General features: G+C 47.5%; 1 protein-coding gene across 3 annotated transcripts in view; it reads right to left on the bottom strand.

Annotated features, from left to right (window-relative positions):
- Nucleotides 1–6,625: 6,625 nt before the first annotated feature.
- Nucleotides 6,626–15,335, bottom strand: part of TDP1 (tyrosyl-DNA phosphodiesterase 1) — a 64,840-nt gene continuing 56,130 nt past the window's right edge. Inside the window, exons 16-18 of one of the 3 annotated variants that reach the window (XR_005064319.1) lie at nt 9,335–9,436; nt 7,640–7,979; nt 6,626–7,272 (exon numbers count right to left, since the gene is read on the bottom strand). Coding sequence is in view for 2 of the 3 variants with exons in the window: in XM_037031222.1 (XP_036887117.1) it covers nt 9,363–9,436 (74 nt within the window). In the remaining variant the exon portion in view is untranslated. Of the gene's footprint in view, nt 7,273–7,513; nt 7,980–8,656; nt 9,437–15,335 lie in introns of those variants that run through there. The other 2 variants (XM_037031222.1, XM_037031221.1) reach the window with 2 other exon arrangements.

Genomic DNA, 15,335 nt, shown 5'->3' on the forward strand with positions numbered 1-15,335 from the left:
GTAAGTTGAAGACATCAATCCACCCCCACTCTCCCCCAATACTTCTCCCTACACATCATTAGAGTTCAGTATTCATTTACAGATTTTTTTCCCTTTGGGGTAAAATTTACACCCAGTGAAATGGGAAAATCTTAAGTGAAACGTTAGAAGAATTCTGACAGATGTGTACACCTTTGCAATTAAACAGCTACCAATCCAGTCTGTCAACCTGTTAATTTTTTTTCTACCACTGATTGGTTTTGCCTTTATAGAACTTGGTTTTGCCTGTCCTGGATCTCCATATAAATGTAATCATACAATTATGATCACATTTGTGTGTTTGTGTAACGCACTTTTTAAATATCCATCCATGTTACGGCTTAGAATAATTTGACCCCTTTTCCCTCCTTTTTTTTTTTTTTACTGAATAGAGACTAGTTTTATTTACTTTCCTATTGATAGAAACCAGGGCTCTCAGAAATTTTCTGTGACCGTAAATAAAACTGCTAGGAACATTCCTGTGTGTTTGTGGATGTTTTTGTGTCTCTCGGGTAAATACCTGGGAGAGGAGTTGTTGAGTCATGGGGCAGGTGTGTACTTAACTTTATAAGAAACTGCCTAATATTTTCCCGAAGTGGCTGTGTCACCCAACAGTGCCCAGTGCTCCAAGGCTCATGCGTGGTCAGCAGCGAGTTGCTTTGGTGTTAATCACGCTGACAGATATGTGGGAGTATCTCATTTTTTTTGTATTTGCATATTTCCCTGATAACTGATGTACCTGTGGGCCATTTGTATATCTACCTTTGTAAATGGCTTATTGATATATTTCATCCATTAGAAAAACTGTTTTCTCTTTTGCATTATTGAATTACAGGGACCCTTTATATAATCAAACCAGTCCTCTCAGATACCTATCTTGCAAATATTCTCTACCAGCCCCTGGCTTGCCTGTTTATTTCCTTGAAGATGTTTTCTGATGGATGGTTTTAATTTTGGTGAAGCTCAATATATTAATCTCTTATTTAGTGTTCTTTGTTTACTAAGAAATCATTATTTCCCTCAAGGTTGCATGTCTTTTTTCCCCCTAGACATTTTATAACTTTCATTTTTATATTTCTGTCTATGAGCCATTTTAAATTTATGTTTCCAAACAACTGAGCCACACCCATCAGGACACAACGTATGTACCCTGTTTTTAAAGAGAAAAAGTCTTTTTATCTTTATCTTCTATCGTTATGAAGATGTCTGCTATTTCAAATGGCTTTCCTTCCTTACTAAATACTGAGTTTCTCTGATACACTCTCCCTTTAGCTAGAAGGGCTTCCTGCAGCATTTCTTGTAGTGCAGATCTGCAAATTCTTAGTTTCCTCCTATCTGAAAACGTCATTTCATCTTCACTCTGGAAGGGTATTTGCTGGGTGCAGATTCCTGGGGGACTTTTCTCTCTCACATTAGAGCGAGATGCCGTTGGACTGCCTTCTGGCCTCTTTCTGCCGCAAGGCCGGCCAGTGGTCGAGGCCGCTCCAGCTGCTTTTCCCATTTCCTCCGTAAGCTCGGTCTCCGGTAGTTCGACTGCAATACTCCCAGTGGCATTTTCTTTGTATTAATACTGCTGGTTATTCACTGAACTTGGATCTGTAAATTTGTCACCAAAGTTGGGAACTTTTAGGCAATTATTTTCTCATCTTTGTCATCTTTTATTTCCCTCTTCACTGTCACAGGCTACAATTCCTAGGATTCCAATTACATGTAAGTTAACTTTTTGATTTACCCCACAGGTCCCTAGTATTCCCTCCCCATTTTTCCCAGTTTTTTTGTTCCCCAGATTGGATAATTTTTATTGACCTATTTATTGACCGGACTCCCCTGACATCTCCATTTTGTTACTTTTAAATTTCAGGTATTATACTTTTTATTTCTAAAATTTCCATTTAGTTCTTCAAAAATAACTTCTATTACTCTGCTGATTTACTGTCTTTTTTATTCAATATAAAAATCTTTTTCACATACTTGAACATCAGTTTCAACGGCTGCTTTAAAATCTTTGGAAATTCTAGGATTGGTTTCCTTTGCTTTTTTCTTTGGAGAATGAATTAAGTTTTTGTTTATTTGTATACTGACTCATTTTAGATTATGTCCTAGATACTGTATTGATGTACAATTTAGAATATATTGCAGAAGCTCTGGATGCAGTTATGTTCCTAGGAAAATAACTTACTATTTTTCAGCATGCAGTTAAACTTGGCTGAACTTGACCACAAAACTGTCCCCCCTGTGGTGGGAAGCAGCTCAGTTTTTACTGAGTTCTGTTAGCCTCAGCTGTGCTCACACAAGTCAGTGCTCAGCCCAAGATGTGAGCAGTTCACGTACAGAGTTTGGGAAGCCCCTCTCTGGCTCCTTCCTTCTCTCTCAGAGGCTGCCGTTGCCCCAAACCCTGTACTGTGATCGTCAAGCCAGCAAGACAGCAGGTTTTCCACAGGCGATTTGCCCGTGCGGACCGAGACCTGATCTCTGACCAATAGTGGGAACAAACAAAGAGCAAAACACAGACAACAAACAACTGTTCCCCCCACCCCCGCCCCAGCAAACCCACCCAGTGCAGTGCCCTTCTTAGTTGTTGACTCCTCTCCAGTTTCTGCCTGCTTTTAGTCACTTTCAGTACTTTTGAGCAGCTAGTTTTTCAGGAAGTTGTTTTCAGAGCTTGCACTCCGATTTGGGAAAGAGCTGGGTCCACAGCCATCTGGCCTTGCCAGAAACCTGAAGTTACTTGGTTTCCCCCACAATGTTTTAAAATGACTACTTCCAACTTACACTACTAACGTTGACAGGATTTCAGTGGCAACTTTGTATACTTGTTTGCTTCCCCATGTGTCTGTCCTTCTGTGAACATACCACATCGTAATGCATTTCTGCATGAGCTGCAGACATCAAGACACTCGCCCCTAGATCCTTCAGTGTGTATCGTGTTTCCCTGTGTACATCGTGCACTTTATTGCCCAAAGCCTTGAGGGGAAAATAAGGGTGCACATTATACATGGATATAATGATCACTTATCATGGGTATAATCTGTGTATAATGTGCACAAAACCACGGGTGGACATTATACACAGAAGTGCATTATACATGACAAATATGGTATTATCATGAGAGTTCAACAATTTAGATTTCTTTTGATGTAGAATTTACATAAATGCATATATCTGAACTGTACATTCTTTGTTTTTTTAAAAAGATTTTATTTATTTTTAGAGAAGGGAAGGGAGGCAGAAAGAGAGGGAGAGAAACATGAATCTGTTGCCTCTTGCACACCCTCCACTGGGGACCTGGCCTACAACCCGGGCATGTGCCCTGACTGGGAATCGAACCAGCGACTCTTCGCTTCCAGGCTGGCACTCAATCCACTGAGGCACACCAGCCAGGGCTCTTTGTGTTTTTATACAACCGGCTTTATTGAGCTATACAGCAGATCCTTGAATAATGTCTCGCTGTAAAGTTGATGAGACACCTAGGAAATTAACTGCTCGTTATATCAGTTACCCTCTGGTAAATCTGGTTTTGTTATACATCATTTTCCTTTAGGTCCCAGAACTTATCAATGATGTTAAACGAGAACGTATTGACACACAACAAAAGTCACCAAATTGGTGGGCGGCAGTGAATCCAGCTCCTTCAGGCTGCGGTGGCGCATGGTGGGGAGCGCCCTTTCGAAGGCGAAGTCGGAGCCCATAGAATGACGACGGATGGACCCTGGTGCATGGACAGTCGCCAGCGGCTCTCAAGTCAGGCGAGTTCTGAGAAGCAGCAGCGCGGCGCGCGGGCCTTTCACGCTGCGCGCCAAGACTTCAAACCGCGCTGTCGACACTTCCTGCGAAGGGGCACTTGAGGCTGGCAGCGGCGAACAGGTGACAGTAACCCTGCCAAACACAGAAGAATCAACTCCACCGGTAACTGTTTTCAAAGGTTCAAGGAAACCTTCAAAAATGCACCTTGATAATTAACCACGATACTGGAGAACGCGGACTGGAAAACCTCGGCAGCGTCGCTGTAACAAAAAAGAGGCGAAGGAAGCAGTGCAGGTCAGTCCGCCTGGAGGGCACTGGCAGCCGCGAATGCCGAGCTGAAGGAGGACTCCCCGTCTTGCGAAACACTCTCCACCTGAAGACAAGGCGCCCCCACTGTCTGGCGGAGGGAGGAGGGCGCGTGAAGGAAGCCGCAGGTAAGCCCCTCTGGCTGCCACTCACGTCTCGGCAGGAAGGTGTTTCCAGCAGGCACCGTCCTTTGGGAAGGAGCTGAGATCTGCGATCTTTCCCTCCCGCAGTGTGGGGGTCACTGTGTTAGGAGTGCGGCCCTGCTCACCAAAGTATCCTCGTTTCTACACTTCTCCCTCATCATGCACGTGGAGCAAGCCAACCCCACCTGCCCGCGGTAGGGTTAGCCGGCCCAGTACAGTGTGAGTCCCGATACTCAGTGTTCCCTTAATGGACAGTGCGGCAGAAGCTCAGCACCTTGTTGCTCAAAGGGATCTTGAACTTTATTATATCACATCTGCTTCCAGAACGGATGTGAATCGTGATGTCTTTCTATGCACGTATACAGTAAAATACTGGGAAAAGAAAAGCATGGCATTACAGGGAAAGAAGCAAATTTGTTAATAAACCATTAAATGTGGACCTGAGTTCCCTAGCCACTAAGACGAAAATAAAGACCTATGTAGCATATTTTGTATTATCTAGGAGCCAGGTTCCAAAGAATCAGACTGGTCCCTGCCACTAAATTCTGAAAGGAGTTCAGCATATGGGGCCTATTCTGGGGAGTATTAAACTATGCAGTGTCTTCAACAATAATTGTACAATGCCAGATCCATGTGTCGGTGTTTTTTAGCAGAGATCTTAATAAAAGCATTGTACTCAATGAAGCGTGGTATTGTAGGAGGTGCGTTATTTAACCTGACCCAAGCATAAGATCTCACTTTGTATGAAGGTTTTTCACTGAGGTGTTTGTATAACCCGTTCTTTGCATGGTCGTCTTCTAAATATTTTCCTGCCCCTACTCTGCCAGTGCCTCCTGCGATGGTTGAATCATGCTTTCAGATTTTTATCTAGCCCTTGGATTAGTGTTTCTAAGGTTTAATTTTTGCACTTACATCTTTGAGCTAGCTGGAAATTTAGTTTAAAAAATAAGAATCCAAATTTCCCTCCGTCCCAACAGTATCAATAAATAGCATTGATAGAGAATTGAAATGAAACAAGTTACCAATTTGCTGTCTGATTCAAGGGGTTTTGTAACACGTAATCAACGCTACAATCACGGTAGGAACATTCTCATGGCCCCTCAAAGTCCCCTCCTGTAGCCAGTCCCCTCCTCCTATTTCTGTACCTACTCCCACGGCCGCCCAGTCCGCTCCACACTGGAGCCAGGGAGCCACGCCAGTGCGAACTGGAGACCACGGGGCAGGCCGTCCGCTGTCAGGAAGGCCGGGCGCCACAGCAGGACGGAAACGAGCAGCTGGGGCTCAGGCTGGCTCTTCACAGGTGTCCACGGGTTGTGTCTAGAATGCTGTTCAGTGGCTCACTGAGGCCACTCAGCCTGTTTCACCACCTAGAGGCAACACAATGAAAGGTGCCCATTTCTTGAGCCCGTGAAGGTATGAGACTCGTCCAGGACACAGGAGCTTGCTTTCACGATGCTGAAGAATGTACCTGGAGGCAGGGGCTCCTCTTGGGGCCTTTGTTTCTAAAATAGACTTCCTCCCAGGGGGGAAGCGTCAGCGCACCCCCAGACTCACATGACCTCGACTCCCCAGTCCCTCCAGGCCACCACCAGCCACCACCAGGACGCCCAAGCAGAGCCATGGCTTTCAGGGCAGGAAGTAGGCGGGTCAATTGTGCGGAGCCGGTCAGGGTGTTCAGGGCCTGGCCCAGCCAGGACCCTTCCACCCGCGCCCCCCCTCCCGGAAACAGCCTGCATTTGGCAGCCTGGGGGCAGTAGTTGAGGGCACACTGGTTTCAACACTTGAATTAACATCCTCTAAGCGCCCCAGGGCGAGGCCAGCGCCCAGCACTCTCACTGACTGGGAGTGAGAACCATTACAAGTTCTGTGGGTCTGTTTTCGCCGTGTTTGAGCACTGGTTCCGCAAACCCCCCAGGCAGGAAGGATGGCAGTCGGCCCCACTCAAGGGTGGGTCATGAGGACTCGGTGTCACACGGTGTGCCTGAGGCCTCAAGTGTGGAGGGGGCGGAGCTGGGACCAGACTTGGGCTTTGGTCAAAGCTCCAGTCACTATCCCATGGCCCTGTCTTCATCCGGGGGCTTGAACTAGCAGACCTGGGGATTCAGTTTGTATTGTAACTCACGGATACACAAGCTGAAACAAAAAATAACCTTCCTTTGTGTTACACACAGACACTTTATTTCATTTAAAAATGCTGGTTACGGCCCCCGAAGCCGATTTCATGATTCTCTAAAAGGCCATGGCCAGTGTGAAGAAATCTCTGTTCTGGAACCCTCGGACGACAGGGTTCACTCACTCACACAGCTTTGCGAGAAACCTGGATTTAAAATTCCCGTCCTGGTTTCCTTCACTTGGAAGTGAAATCTGCTCGCTCCCACACGTGATTGGAGGGTGAGGCATGGGGCACAGCTCCTTTTCTCACTGAAAAGGAGCCCACCCGGCCATCTGGTTCTGGCTTCGATGACGCAGGGGCTCGATGCTGCCTGGTGACGCGGCACTCAGCGGCCGGCCCTCTGGGCCGCTGGTCTGCCCCGTTGCGCCCACTGTGATTTGCGGTCCCAGAGGAAGGGCCCCGGGTTTGCAGCCAGACTGCACGTTACACACACAGGGCCTCCTCCTTGGCTGCGGCTTTTGGGCCGGTGTCCTCGTCTCTCCATCTGTAAAATGGGGGTGATAGCAGCACCCCTTCACGGGACGTCATGAAGATTGTCAGTTAACACACGTGAGACACGTGGAAGAGCACCTGGTGCACAGTGGGAGCGCAGCCCCTGCCGGTCAGCATGCTCGGGGACCAGCGGGCAGAGACGGCTCCGTGCCGTGTCCTGGTCACGCTGCTGCTGGCATCTCCCAGGGACGGAGCGCTGCCTCCTCTGGTCTGTCTCGTCTTTTGGTTTTGTGTGTATCCCATTACACAAGCAAGGGCCCCTGAGATCTAACTGACCAGGTGACAGAGAGGCAGGAAGAAACTGCAGTTTCGTCTGTCGTACTCTTCTGGGCACTACGTGAAGTGGCTACTGAACTTGGAAAACTCGTCAGAGATTTTATCAGAATGTGGTCTGACCTACACGACACACAGCACGTTATCAGTGGAGTTCCGGACTTAACCCTGTGCAACAGCTAGTTCATTTCTGCAGGCAACTGAGGTCCTGCATAGACTTTTGTCATCAGACTTGTCATTGTCATTTATCCATCCACACAATCTCTATGTTCTATAGATGTAAATAAAGAATGTCTATACAAGCTTTTCTTTGAGGCATTCAGCAGGCAAAGGCAAGTATTCACAAGGAAGGGGTTCCAGTTCTAATTCTCGTTAGTAACAAGGGTAAAATTCAAACACCCTAAGATTTGAAACAAACGCTCGGGCATCCTGGCTCCAGCTCTGAGCTCTAAGCCCCTTTGCAGGTATGTGGACCAGATGAATGACATACCTGTGGGACCAGCCGTGACTGGTGGCTGTCCATCTGCCATCAACATTTTATTGGAGCAGGCCCCGAGCAGCCCAGGCTTCTGGGTCCTGCACCAGGGCAGGCTGACTGCTTGTAGCTGTTGAGACTTTCCCTTCTTCCCAGAAGCTCCTGTGGCCGCCTCCTAGGATGGGGCTGCCTCACTGGAGAGACTCTGAGTCCCTTGGACGCCCAGGGCAGACTGCTGGGCGCTGCCCTGGGCCAGCCCAGCGCTGCGCCTGCCCCCGCTGCCAGCCCAGGGGGCACTCCCACTGTCTGCTGGGCTCATCTGACGCAGAGACTGAGTGTTCTGGGCAGGAGAAGGCTGGGTCAGAAAGGGTTTAAGCCTTTGTTTTATTGCTGTGAAATGAACTGGTTCAACTATTTCAACTTTTTTTTTAAGCAGAACACTAAAGTAGTAGTAATAACTTTTCAACTTTCAACTTTTTTTTAAGCAGAACACTAAAGTAGTAGTAATAATAATAACTCAGAGAACGTTCTGTGTAGAATCCCAGCCTACGGGACGGGAAGTGGCCTCTCTGACGGGGAGAGGAGGGCACGTCAGGTCAGTCTCTCCTCTAGTACAGCACCCCCTCCCTCCCACCCTTCACAGTTTCCAAGACAAAAATTCTAGGCCTCTGAAAAACCGTTTTAAAAACTATTTTTAAAAAATCTTTCCAAATTACCATTTAACACTATTCTCAACTATAAGATGAAGAGGCTGGAGACAAACTGGAAATCAGCCTCACACTCAAGGAGACAGAGAGGGTCTGATTGTCCAGGGAGACCCCGACCCCTAGGTGGGAAGGACGTGTGTGTGCAATGTGGAAAGACACTCAGAGCCGTGACCCAGCAAGCGGTGTGACCTGGGGGACATCCTGAACCTTTCTGGGCCCCGGTTTCCTCACTTGTAGGCTACAGGCACCAAACTGGCTCACCTTTTAGGATTCCTTCCAAGTAAAATACCTGTGTGTGTCTGTATGATCCTGTGAGCTGTTTTTTCTGGAAACTTGTGGGACTGGAAGAGACCCCCCCACGCAGCCTGGGGGATGTGGGGAGAATGGCAGCTGGCCCTGGGCCAGGGAGCCCCACTGTCTGCAGTGAGGCAGCCAGCACCGCACTGGGCGCTGGGATGGCGGAAAGCGCCCTGAAGCTGCTGGGCTGAGGCCACACACTCCCTGGTGTGAAGGGCTGCTGCGCCAGCCTCAGGGACGGGCACCTGGAATCTGCAGACTCAGGTCCAGCAACCCCAAGACCCTCAGGAAGCTGAGCGAGGGCTGGAGGAGAAGGCAGACGGTCACATGTCCCCTCTGACAAGTGTCAGCTGAACGAAGAGCACCTTCCCCAACAACGCGCCACCTACACAGTCAGCCCTCAATTTGAAGAGCTGACACCACTGAGAGATTCCAGTCACTACGAGAACTTTGCATCTATGTGTTCTTTTCACAGTGTGGATTTAATTGCTCTTATTCCAAAGCACAGCATAGAAAAGAGAATTAAGAAAATATAACATTTTTTAAAGTGAGAAATGTTAATAAAGACCACTAAACCTATAACCAACATCCATGTTCAAAAGAGTGACCCTTGCAAGGAGTCTCCTGGGGGTGCAGAGAGAACTTGAAGGGACATGAACGCCCTGAATGAACAAGAACATTTTATGTTTGGGGCTCAGTGTCTTACGTGTAAGTTTCACAGAGCTTCCGCCCTCTCAGGATGGGACCCACATGTTCCCGTGTGTGTCTGGGGCTTTGGTATAGGGAATGTTCCAAATCCACGGCCGATCTGGAAGAAAAAAAACACATTGCATATGTACAAAATCTATTTGAACAGAGGTGCAGAGAACCCACTCACCAGACGGCACCTGTGCACCCGGGTGCTGGAGTATGCAGACTGTGAGGGACCTTTCTGGAACCGACCCCAGCAAATCGCGTTTTCAGTGAAGGTGTGGCCTAAGGCCGGGCGAGGGAACACAGACGCAGGCGAGCACACGCCCTGGGTGCACTCTGCCACTTGCCCGGACAAGCCACCTCCGGAAGCCTCAGTTTCCCTGTCTGCCTAGTCGTGCAACTGTCATGAGGACTAAACGAGATAAACCCACATGCTGTGCGAGACACAGTGTCCAGTACAGAGAGGACCACACAAAGAACGGCAGCCCTGTTCAAATGCTGCCTTCGCCCTTCCCTGCACGCTGGGGAAAGCACTTGGAACCTGGCCTCGAGCCCCTCATCTGTGAGATGGGAACCAATCAAGCAATCCCCTAAGACGACAGTGAGGCACAAATGAAGGAACACCTGTGAAATTTCCTGGCCTGTTGGAGATGCTCAATAAATAGGAACTCTTCTTCCTTTTAATTGATGTTTCAGAAATTGAAAAAATCTGGACAAATCACTTTTAACGCGCACCGCTACCTCCAGAGTCAAACCATTTAGAAAGAACCATAAGGGTATGGGCAGGGAGTAAATCCACTGTGGGGACTACAAGTAAACCCCCATGGCTGTCCTGGTGTGTGAGAGAGAACAACTCTGAGTGGTGACAGTGAACGGGCCACCGTGCAGGTCTGCTGGGAGGGACTGGCCCACGAGGGCCTGCTTGGCCTTGCCGGCCGGGCTCCGGAGGCCTGCTCCTCTTTCTGCGGACAGGCGGGCTGTGGCTCAGGGACACAGCTCAGGAGGCCCAGCAAACGGCGGCACCTGCTGCTCCCTCCTCGCAGCCTTACTGTGTGGAGTAACCACAGAGCCGGCATTCAAACAGCAGGAAAATGGTAACGGAAAAAGTTACAATATATAAAAAAAAGGAAAAGAATGCCAAAGATGGCAACAAGTTATGAGAACCCTGTTGTCTTGCCTTTGGCCTTCAGGTGGTTTGAAAGCGTGAAACCACACATTTTTGTTGATTAACGGGTTTGTGAGAGGCCATGAGTCTCGGCCATGTTTCATAAAAGGTGAGGGACCAGTGTGTGGGGGGGACCTGGCTCCCCATGATACTCGCCAGCCTTAAAAAGGACGCGGCTCTCGCCCACTGGGGGCACCATCTTCCCTGGCCAGACTTCTGTTTTCACCCATCTTTTTCTGCAGACCTACCCAGGTCTGCTTCATCCCCAAGGCAGAGGACACCCCAGTTCTTGCTGCGTGAGTAGTTATTAGACTCTTCACCAAGGTGGGACTTTCGATGCAAGTGTTTGCCAGTCAGCCAGTAACCTGAAGGCCATTACTGCACTTCCTCCTCTCCTTTGACCTTAGCCAGCGATGACCAAGCAGGACCTGGAAACCGCCCTCCTGGTAAAATCCCAATGCTCCGCTTTGTGACTGAGCAGTAAACGTCTGCATCTACAGGCAAACTGTCTCCCATGCTGGCGCAAGCCCTCCACTACCTCGGGGGAAGCAGCTAGAAGGCCAACAGGAAAGGTGAAAGGAGGTTGGGGTTCTGCTGTCTTTTTACCCGTCACTGCTGGGAATCTGCACTAACAGCTGAGATGAAGGCCTGTTTTAAGCAACCCGTGTAAATTGTCCCACTGGGAGAATTTGCTTCACGATATAGTCACACAGGTATCTGTACTATTTGTTGAGTGCTGGTTAGATACGAGGTACCGGGCCAAAGCTGAGGGCCTCTCAGCGTTTCCAGCCAGGCCAGTGGGGCAGACAGACCAGCAAGCAAAGCCACTGTGCAGGGATTCTCAACTTCACCGTGCATTCAAGTTCTCTAACTGGGATTGTGTAAGAATTGCTCCCCTCCCAACCCCAGAAAACTTGTTCATCCTCTTCCCCAGGCTGGGCCCTGGTGACATGCATTTTATCAAGTTCAAAAGGTGATCCGACTCAATCAGAGGTTGGGATCCAAGGCTAGAGGGGACGGAAGGCTGCCTTTTTTTTCTGGATATGGTGGGAGGATTTAAAACTGGAGCATGACACGATGAGATGTGCAGGTGGGGGCTGAGGGTGGTGCAGAGAGCAGAGGCCAGAGCCAGGGAGATGAGCAAGCAGCACGGGGCAGGTGAGACAGGACGAGGTCCACGCTATGGACATGGCTGGGGGCTGGGGCCGAGGGGACAGCCTGTGGGGTCTTCTCTCCGTGTGTATCCCCATCTCACCCCTCCCCGAGCTCAGGGACTGTGTGTGTGTCTTACATCTCTTTGGACATCCCGAACTGCACCCTCCGTGGGGAGGGGCTGCAGTGGAAGGGCAAAGGGGGCGTGGCTGCCCGAGATGGGAGAACCGGAAGCCTTGGGAGAACCGGAAGCCTTGGCTGGGTGAACCGAGTGCTCAGGGTTAGGCTTCCTTATCTGTAGCCCCGTGTCACGGCGGAGTGAATATTCAATGATTTAAAAATTCAGGTCAAGTGCTCAACGGCAGCTCCTGGCCCATAGTAAGTACTGAAAGAGTACAGCTGCTATTATAATTATTATTGTAATTACTGCTACCCTTCACTCAGTAGCAGGTGGGGACTGTCATCATGCTATATACTGTGTACGTCCTGACAGGTTTTTTAACAACCAGACAAACCCAAGTAAAGTACAAAAATCCCATTCTGTTCAGCTGGATAATACGCCTTCTCCTCCAATCTTCTAAGAAACAGCTCGTGGGGAGAAGGACTCAGGACTCTCTATCGCAGTAACCCCCAGGCTCGAACACCCATATGTACACGTCCCACTGTCCTTTGCAGGGGACATACCACTTCCAGAAGCCACGGTCTCACCCGAGCAATCACTTCTCATTCTTTCCTTATATGGGGCACGAGCAGACTGGGCGTGGTGTGTGACCCCAAAGAGATGACCCTAAGATTGCTGATGTTATTTCACTTTAATCTACTCTGAAATCAAGGGCCATATCAAAGACTCGATAGACTTGAATATGAAGGAAATGTCCAAAATATTTTGCACGGCGTTACCGAGGAAGCAGAACTACAACCATCTGCAACGGCCTCATGAAAAGTCACGCAAATGCAGCCACTTCAGGGTGCAGCCGGGGCTGCCATCCCAGAGGAACTGCCCGGCACAGCTCCCTCCGCAAAACTCCGGAGCGTGAAAACCGGGCAAAGGGCCTCTGACCTGGGCTGCAGCAGCATCTGACTCCCAACGACCACTTCCGTCTGCGAAACTAATGGGGAAGCAGACATTAGGAGGAGGGGACTGAACACACAGACATTCTTTAGAATTAGTATCCCTGTCAGCCTGCTCGCACCAACAGAAATTCCTCCCTTAGCTTATCAACGCCCACAGAAACGGCCTCCTTCTACTGATGCAGTCACCCCCGTCCTTTCTCGTAAAACTCTGTGGGTTTACCTCCTAATCGGGACGCTCTGGGTTTCTTCCTGAATCAGCACCTCCAGAACTGCCGTTCTCTTGGATCTCAAATACATTGATCTTTAAACTTTGATTATTCTAGATTTCCTTAAACTTTCTGATTATAAAGTCATTTTAAAAGCAAAGCTGGAAGTTTAGTTTCAACCTCTGTTTGTGCAATGAAACAAAAACAGACCTTCTTAAAGGAGATGATCAAAAGCACATCTAATAACTTTTTGGCTGCCTCATTTTTTTTAAAAAGCCTCATTTCTAAAGATCTTCCAAAAACATGTCCTTAAAAAAATTAAAAGGAAATGTCAACAATGACTTTAAGTAACTTACTTGTTTGTATACACTTTGCATTAGAAAATTAAATCAAATTTGTTTCCCTCATAAAAATATGAATCTGGACTCATCTATTCAGCAATAATTCTAGATGGAAGTTTATTCCCATACTATCTAAATGCAAAAATTTATTTAAAATTACACAGTAGGGGAAATGGTTAAACCCTTTGGGAATGGGGCAGGGAGGGCAGAAAAGTTAGCCACCCTAAAATATGCCTTTTGGGGTACTGATGTTAAGCTGGTTATTTCTAAAAAACAAATTATTCAGGGAAAACCTTTGACCTTCTCCCAAACTGCCTAAAAGAATTCAGACAGAGGACCTGCTCCAGGAAGGGAGGAGCTGTCATAGGTAACTGTAGTTGAACATGAACTAATGCGAGAGCAAGGGATTCAGCAAGGCCCACCAACCAAAGCCTTGCTGTCGAAGCCCCCAAGTTTGCTCCGTCTCCACGGGAACTGCCTTTCCTCCCCCAAAGTCCCGAACCACAACCCCCGCTCCTTAGCTCCAGACGGAGTAAGAGCCTCAACCACCTGGTTTGTCCTCGGGTCTCTCACAGGGCTGTGCCCCCTACATACACACGTAACTAACTTTCAGTATTTGCTCCTGCTAACCTGTCTTGTGTCATTTTAATCATTCAACCAGGCAGAAGAACTAGGAGGGAAAAGGGGAAAATTTCCACTCCCCAGTACTGTGGTTATGTAAGAGAAAGTCTTTATTTTTAGAAAATATATATTGAATTATTTAGAGAAAAAAGGACATGTTTGCAACTTTCTCTCAGATGGATCAGGAAAAAAGTTAACGAGAGAAGGGGGGAGGAATTATACAAATGTGATAAAATATTAACATTTAGGGGACCTGGGTGAGGAGTATTGGGGAATTCTTTGTACTTGTAACTTTTTGTGTATCTGAAATTATGAAAAAATTCAAAAGGATACTATATAGATACGTGTATTTTCAAAAAAGCAACAGATCACTCAATAAAAAAAATGTAACTGAAATCCTTTGAAGTTCTGTATGTTTGATTACATCTTCAACTTGATATATAACTTGCTCTTTAAATCCAAATAAGATAGGCCTTCCTTAACCTTACCTTGGCTTTCTCAACGGTGTATCGGATAATAAGAATAAGATGGGGGGAAGGGAGCACACAGCAGATGTGCCTTTGGGAGAGAGAACCCACTCACCTCTCTCTCTCTCCAGGCTTAGAGTCACAGAGCAAGTGGGAAATACAGGGAAAACGTATGCTAGATTTTAAAATGTGAGTGACTTTGCTTTATAAAAGTTTTGAAAAATGCAGCTCCTGTTGTTAGTAAAATGAGTTTGGTAGAGTGTAAGTGAACAGAAGAGTAACTGGGAACTTGACGAGGGCAAAAACTATGTCTGTCTCACTCCCTGACATATTCCCCGTACCACGACTGCGCCTGCGCACAGTAGGTGTGAACGAGTAAGTGGCAGGTGCTGCATGAGGTGCGGCGCACCTGCAGCCCAGCCTTCTTTTCTGCTTTACCTTATTTAATCAATTTCGTGGCTTCAGGACATCGGGTGGCCTCTTGTGATGAACTATGATCAGTTCCCAGCAGTGTATTTCTTTGCTAGGATTTTTGTATAAGCTCCTGATTTAACAAGATCTTCTTATGTGTTTGTAGCTTGGATATCATTTTTTTCAACAGAAGTGCTTTTCAAATGTTTTTAGCCACTCACTCTCCCAAATCTTGGTAAAATGCCCTTTTTTTGGCCACACGGCGAACCCCTTGAACGTCGACTGTGTATGAAATGGTAACATTTGAACTGCTGGCATTATTCTACATGCTAATGGAGCAGTGCGGGTCAAATTGTAGTGGTGAAACATAAAATGTCCACTCTCTTGTATCTTTCAAAGGAAATACATAAAAAAATCAGCTAAATAATGGAAAACATTCTTGCTGGCCAAATAAAAGATTTATCATCAAGACACTACCCAGTTTAATTCTTGGGAATGCTTTTTCTATTGGGACTTAAAGGGACCTCAGGATATTCTGAAGTCTCCTCTATCTCTCATTCTCCCTTTCAAAATCCGC

This window comes from Sturnira hondurensis, unplaced genomic scaffold (assembly GCF_014824575.4).
Source record: "Sturnira hondurensis isolate 20B ecotype Veracruz unplaced genomic scaffold, ASM1482457v3 Scaffold0021143, whole genome shotgun sequence".
NCBI classification, from domain to species: domain Eukaryota; kingdom Metazoa; phylum Chordata; class Mammalia; order Chiroptera; family Phyllostomidae; genus Sturnira; species Sturnira hondurensis.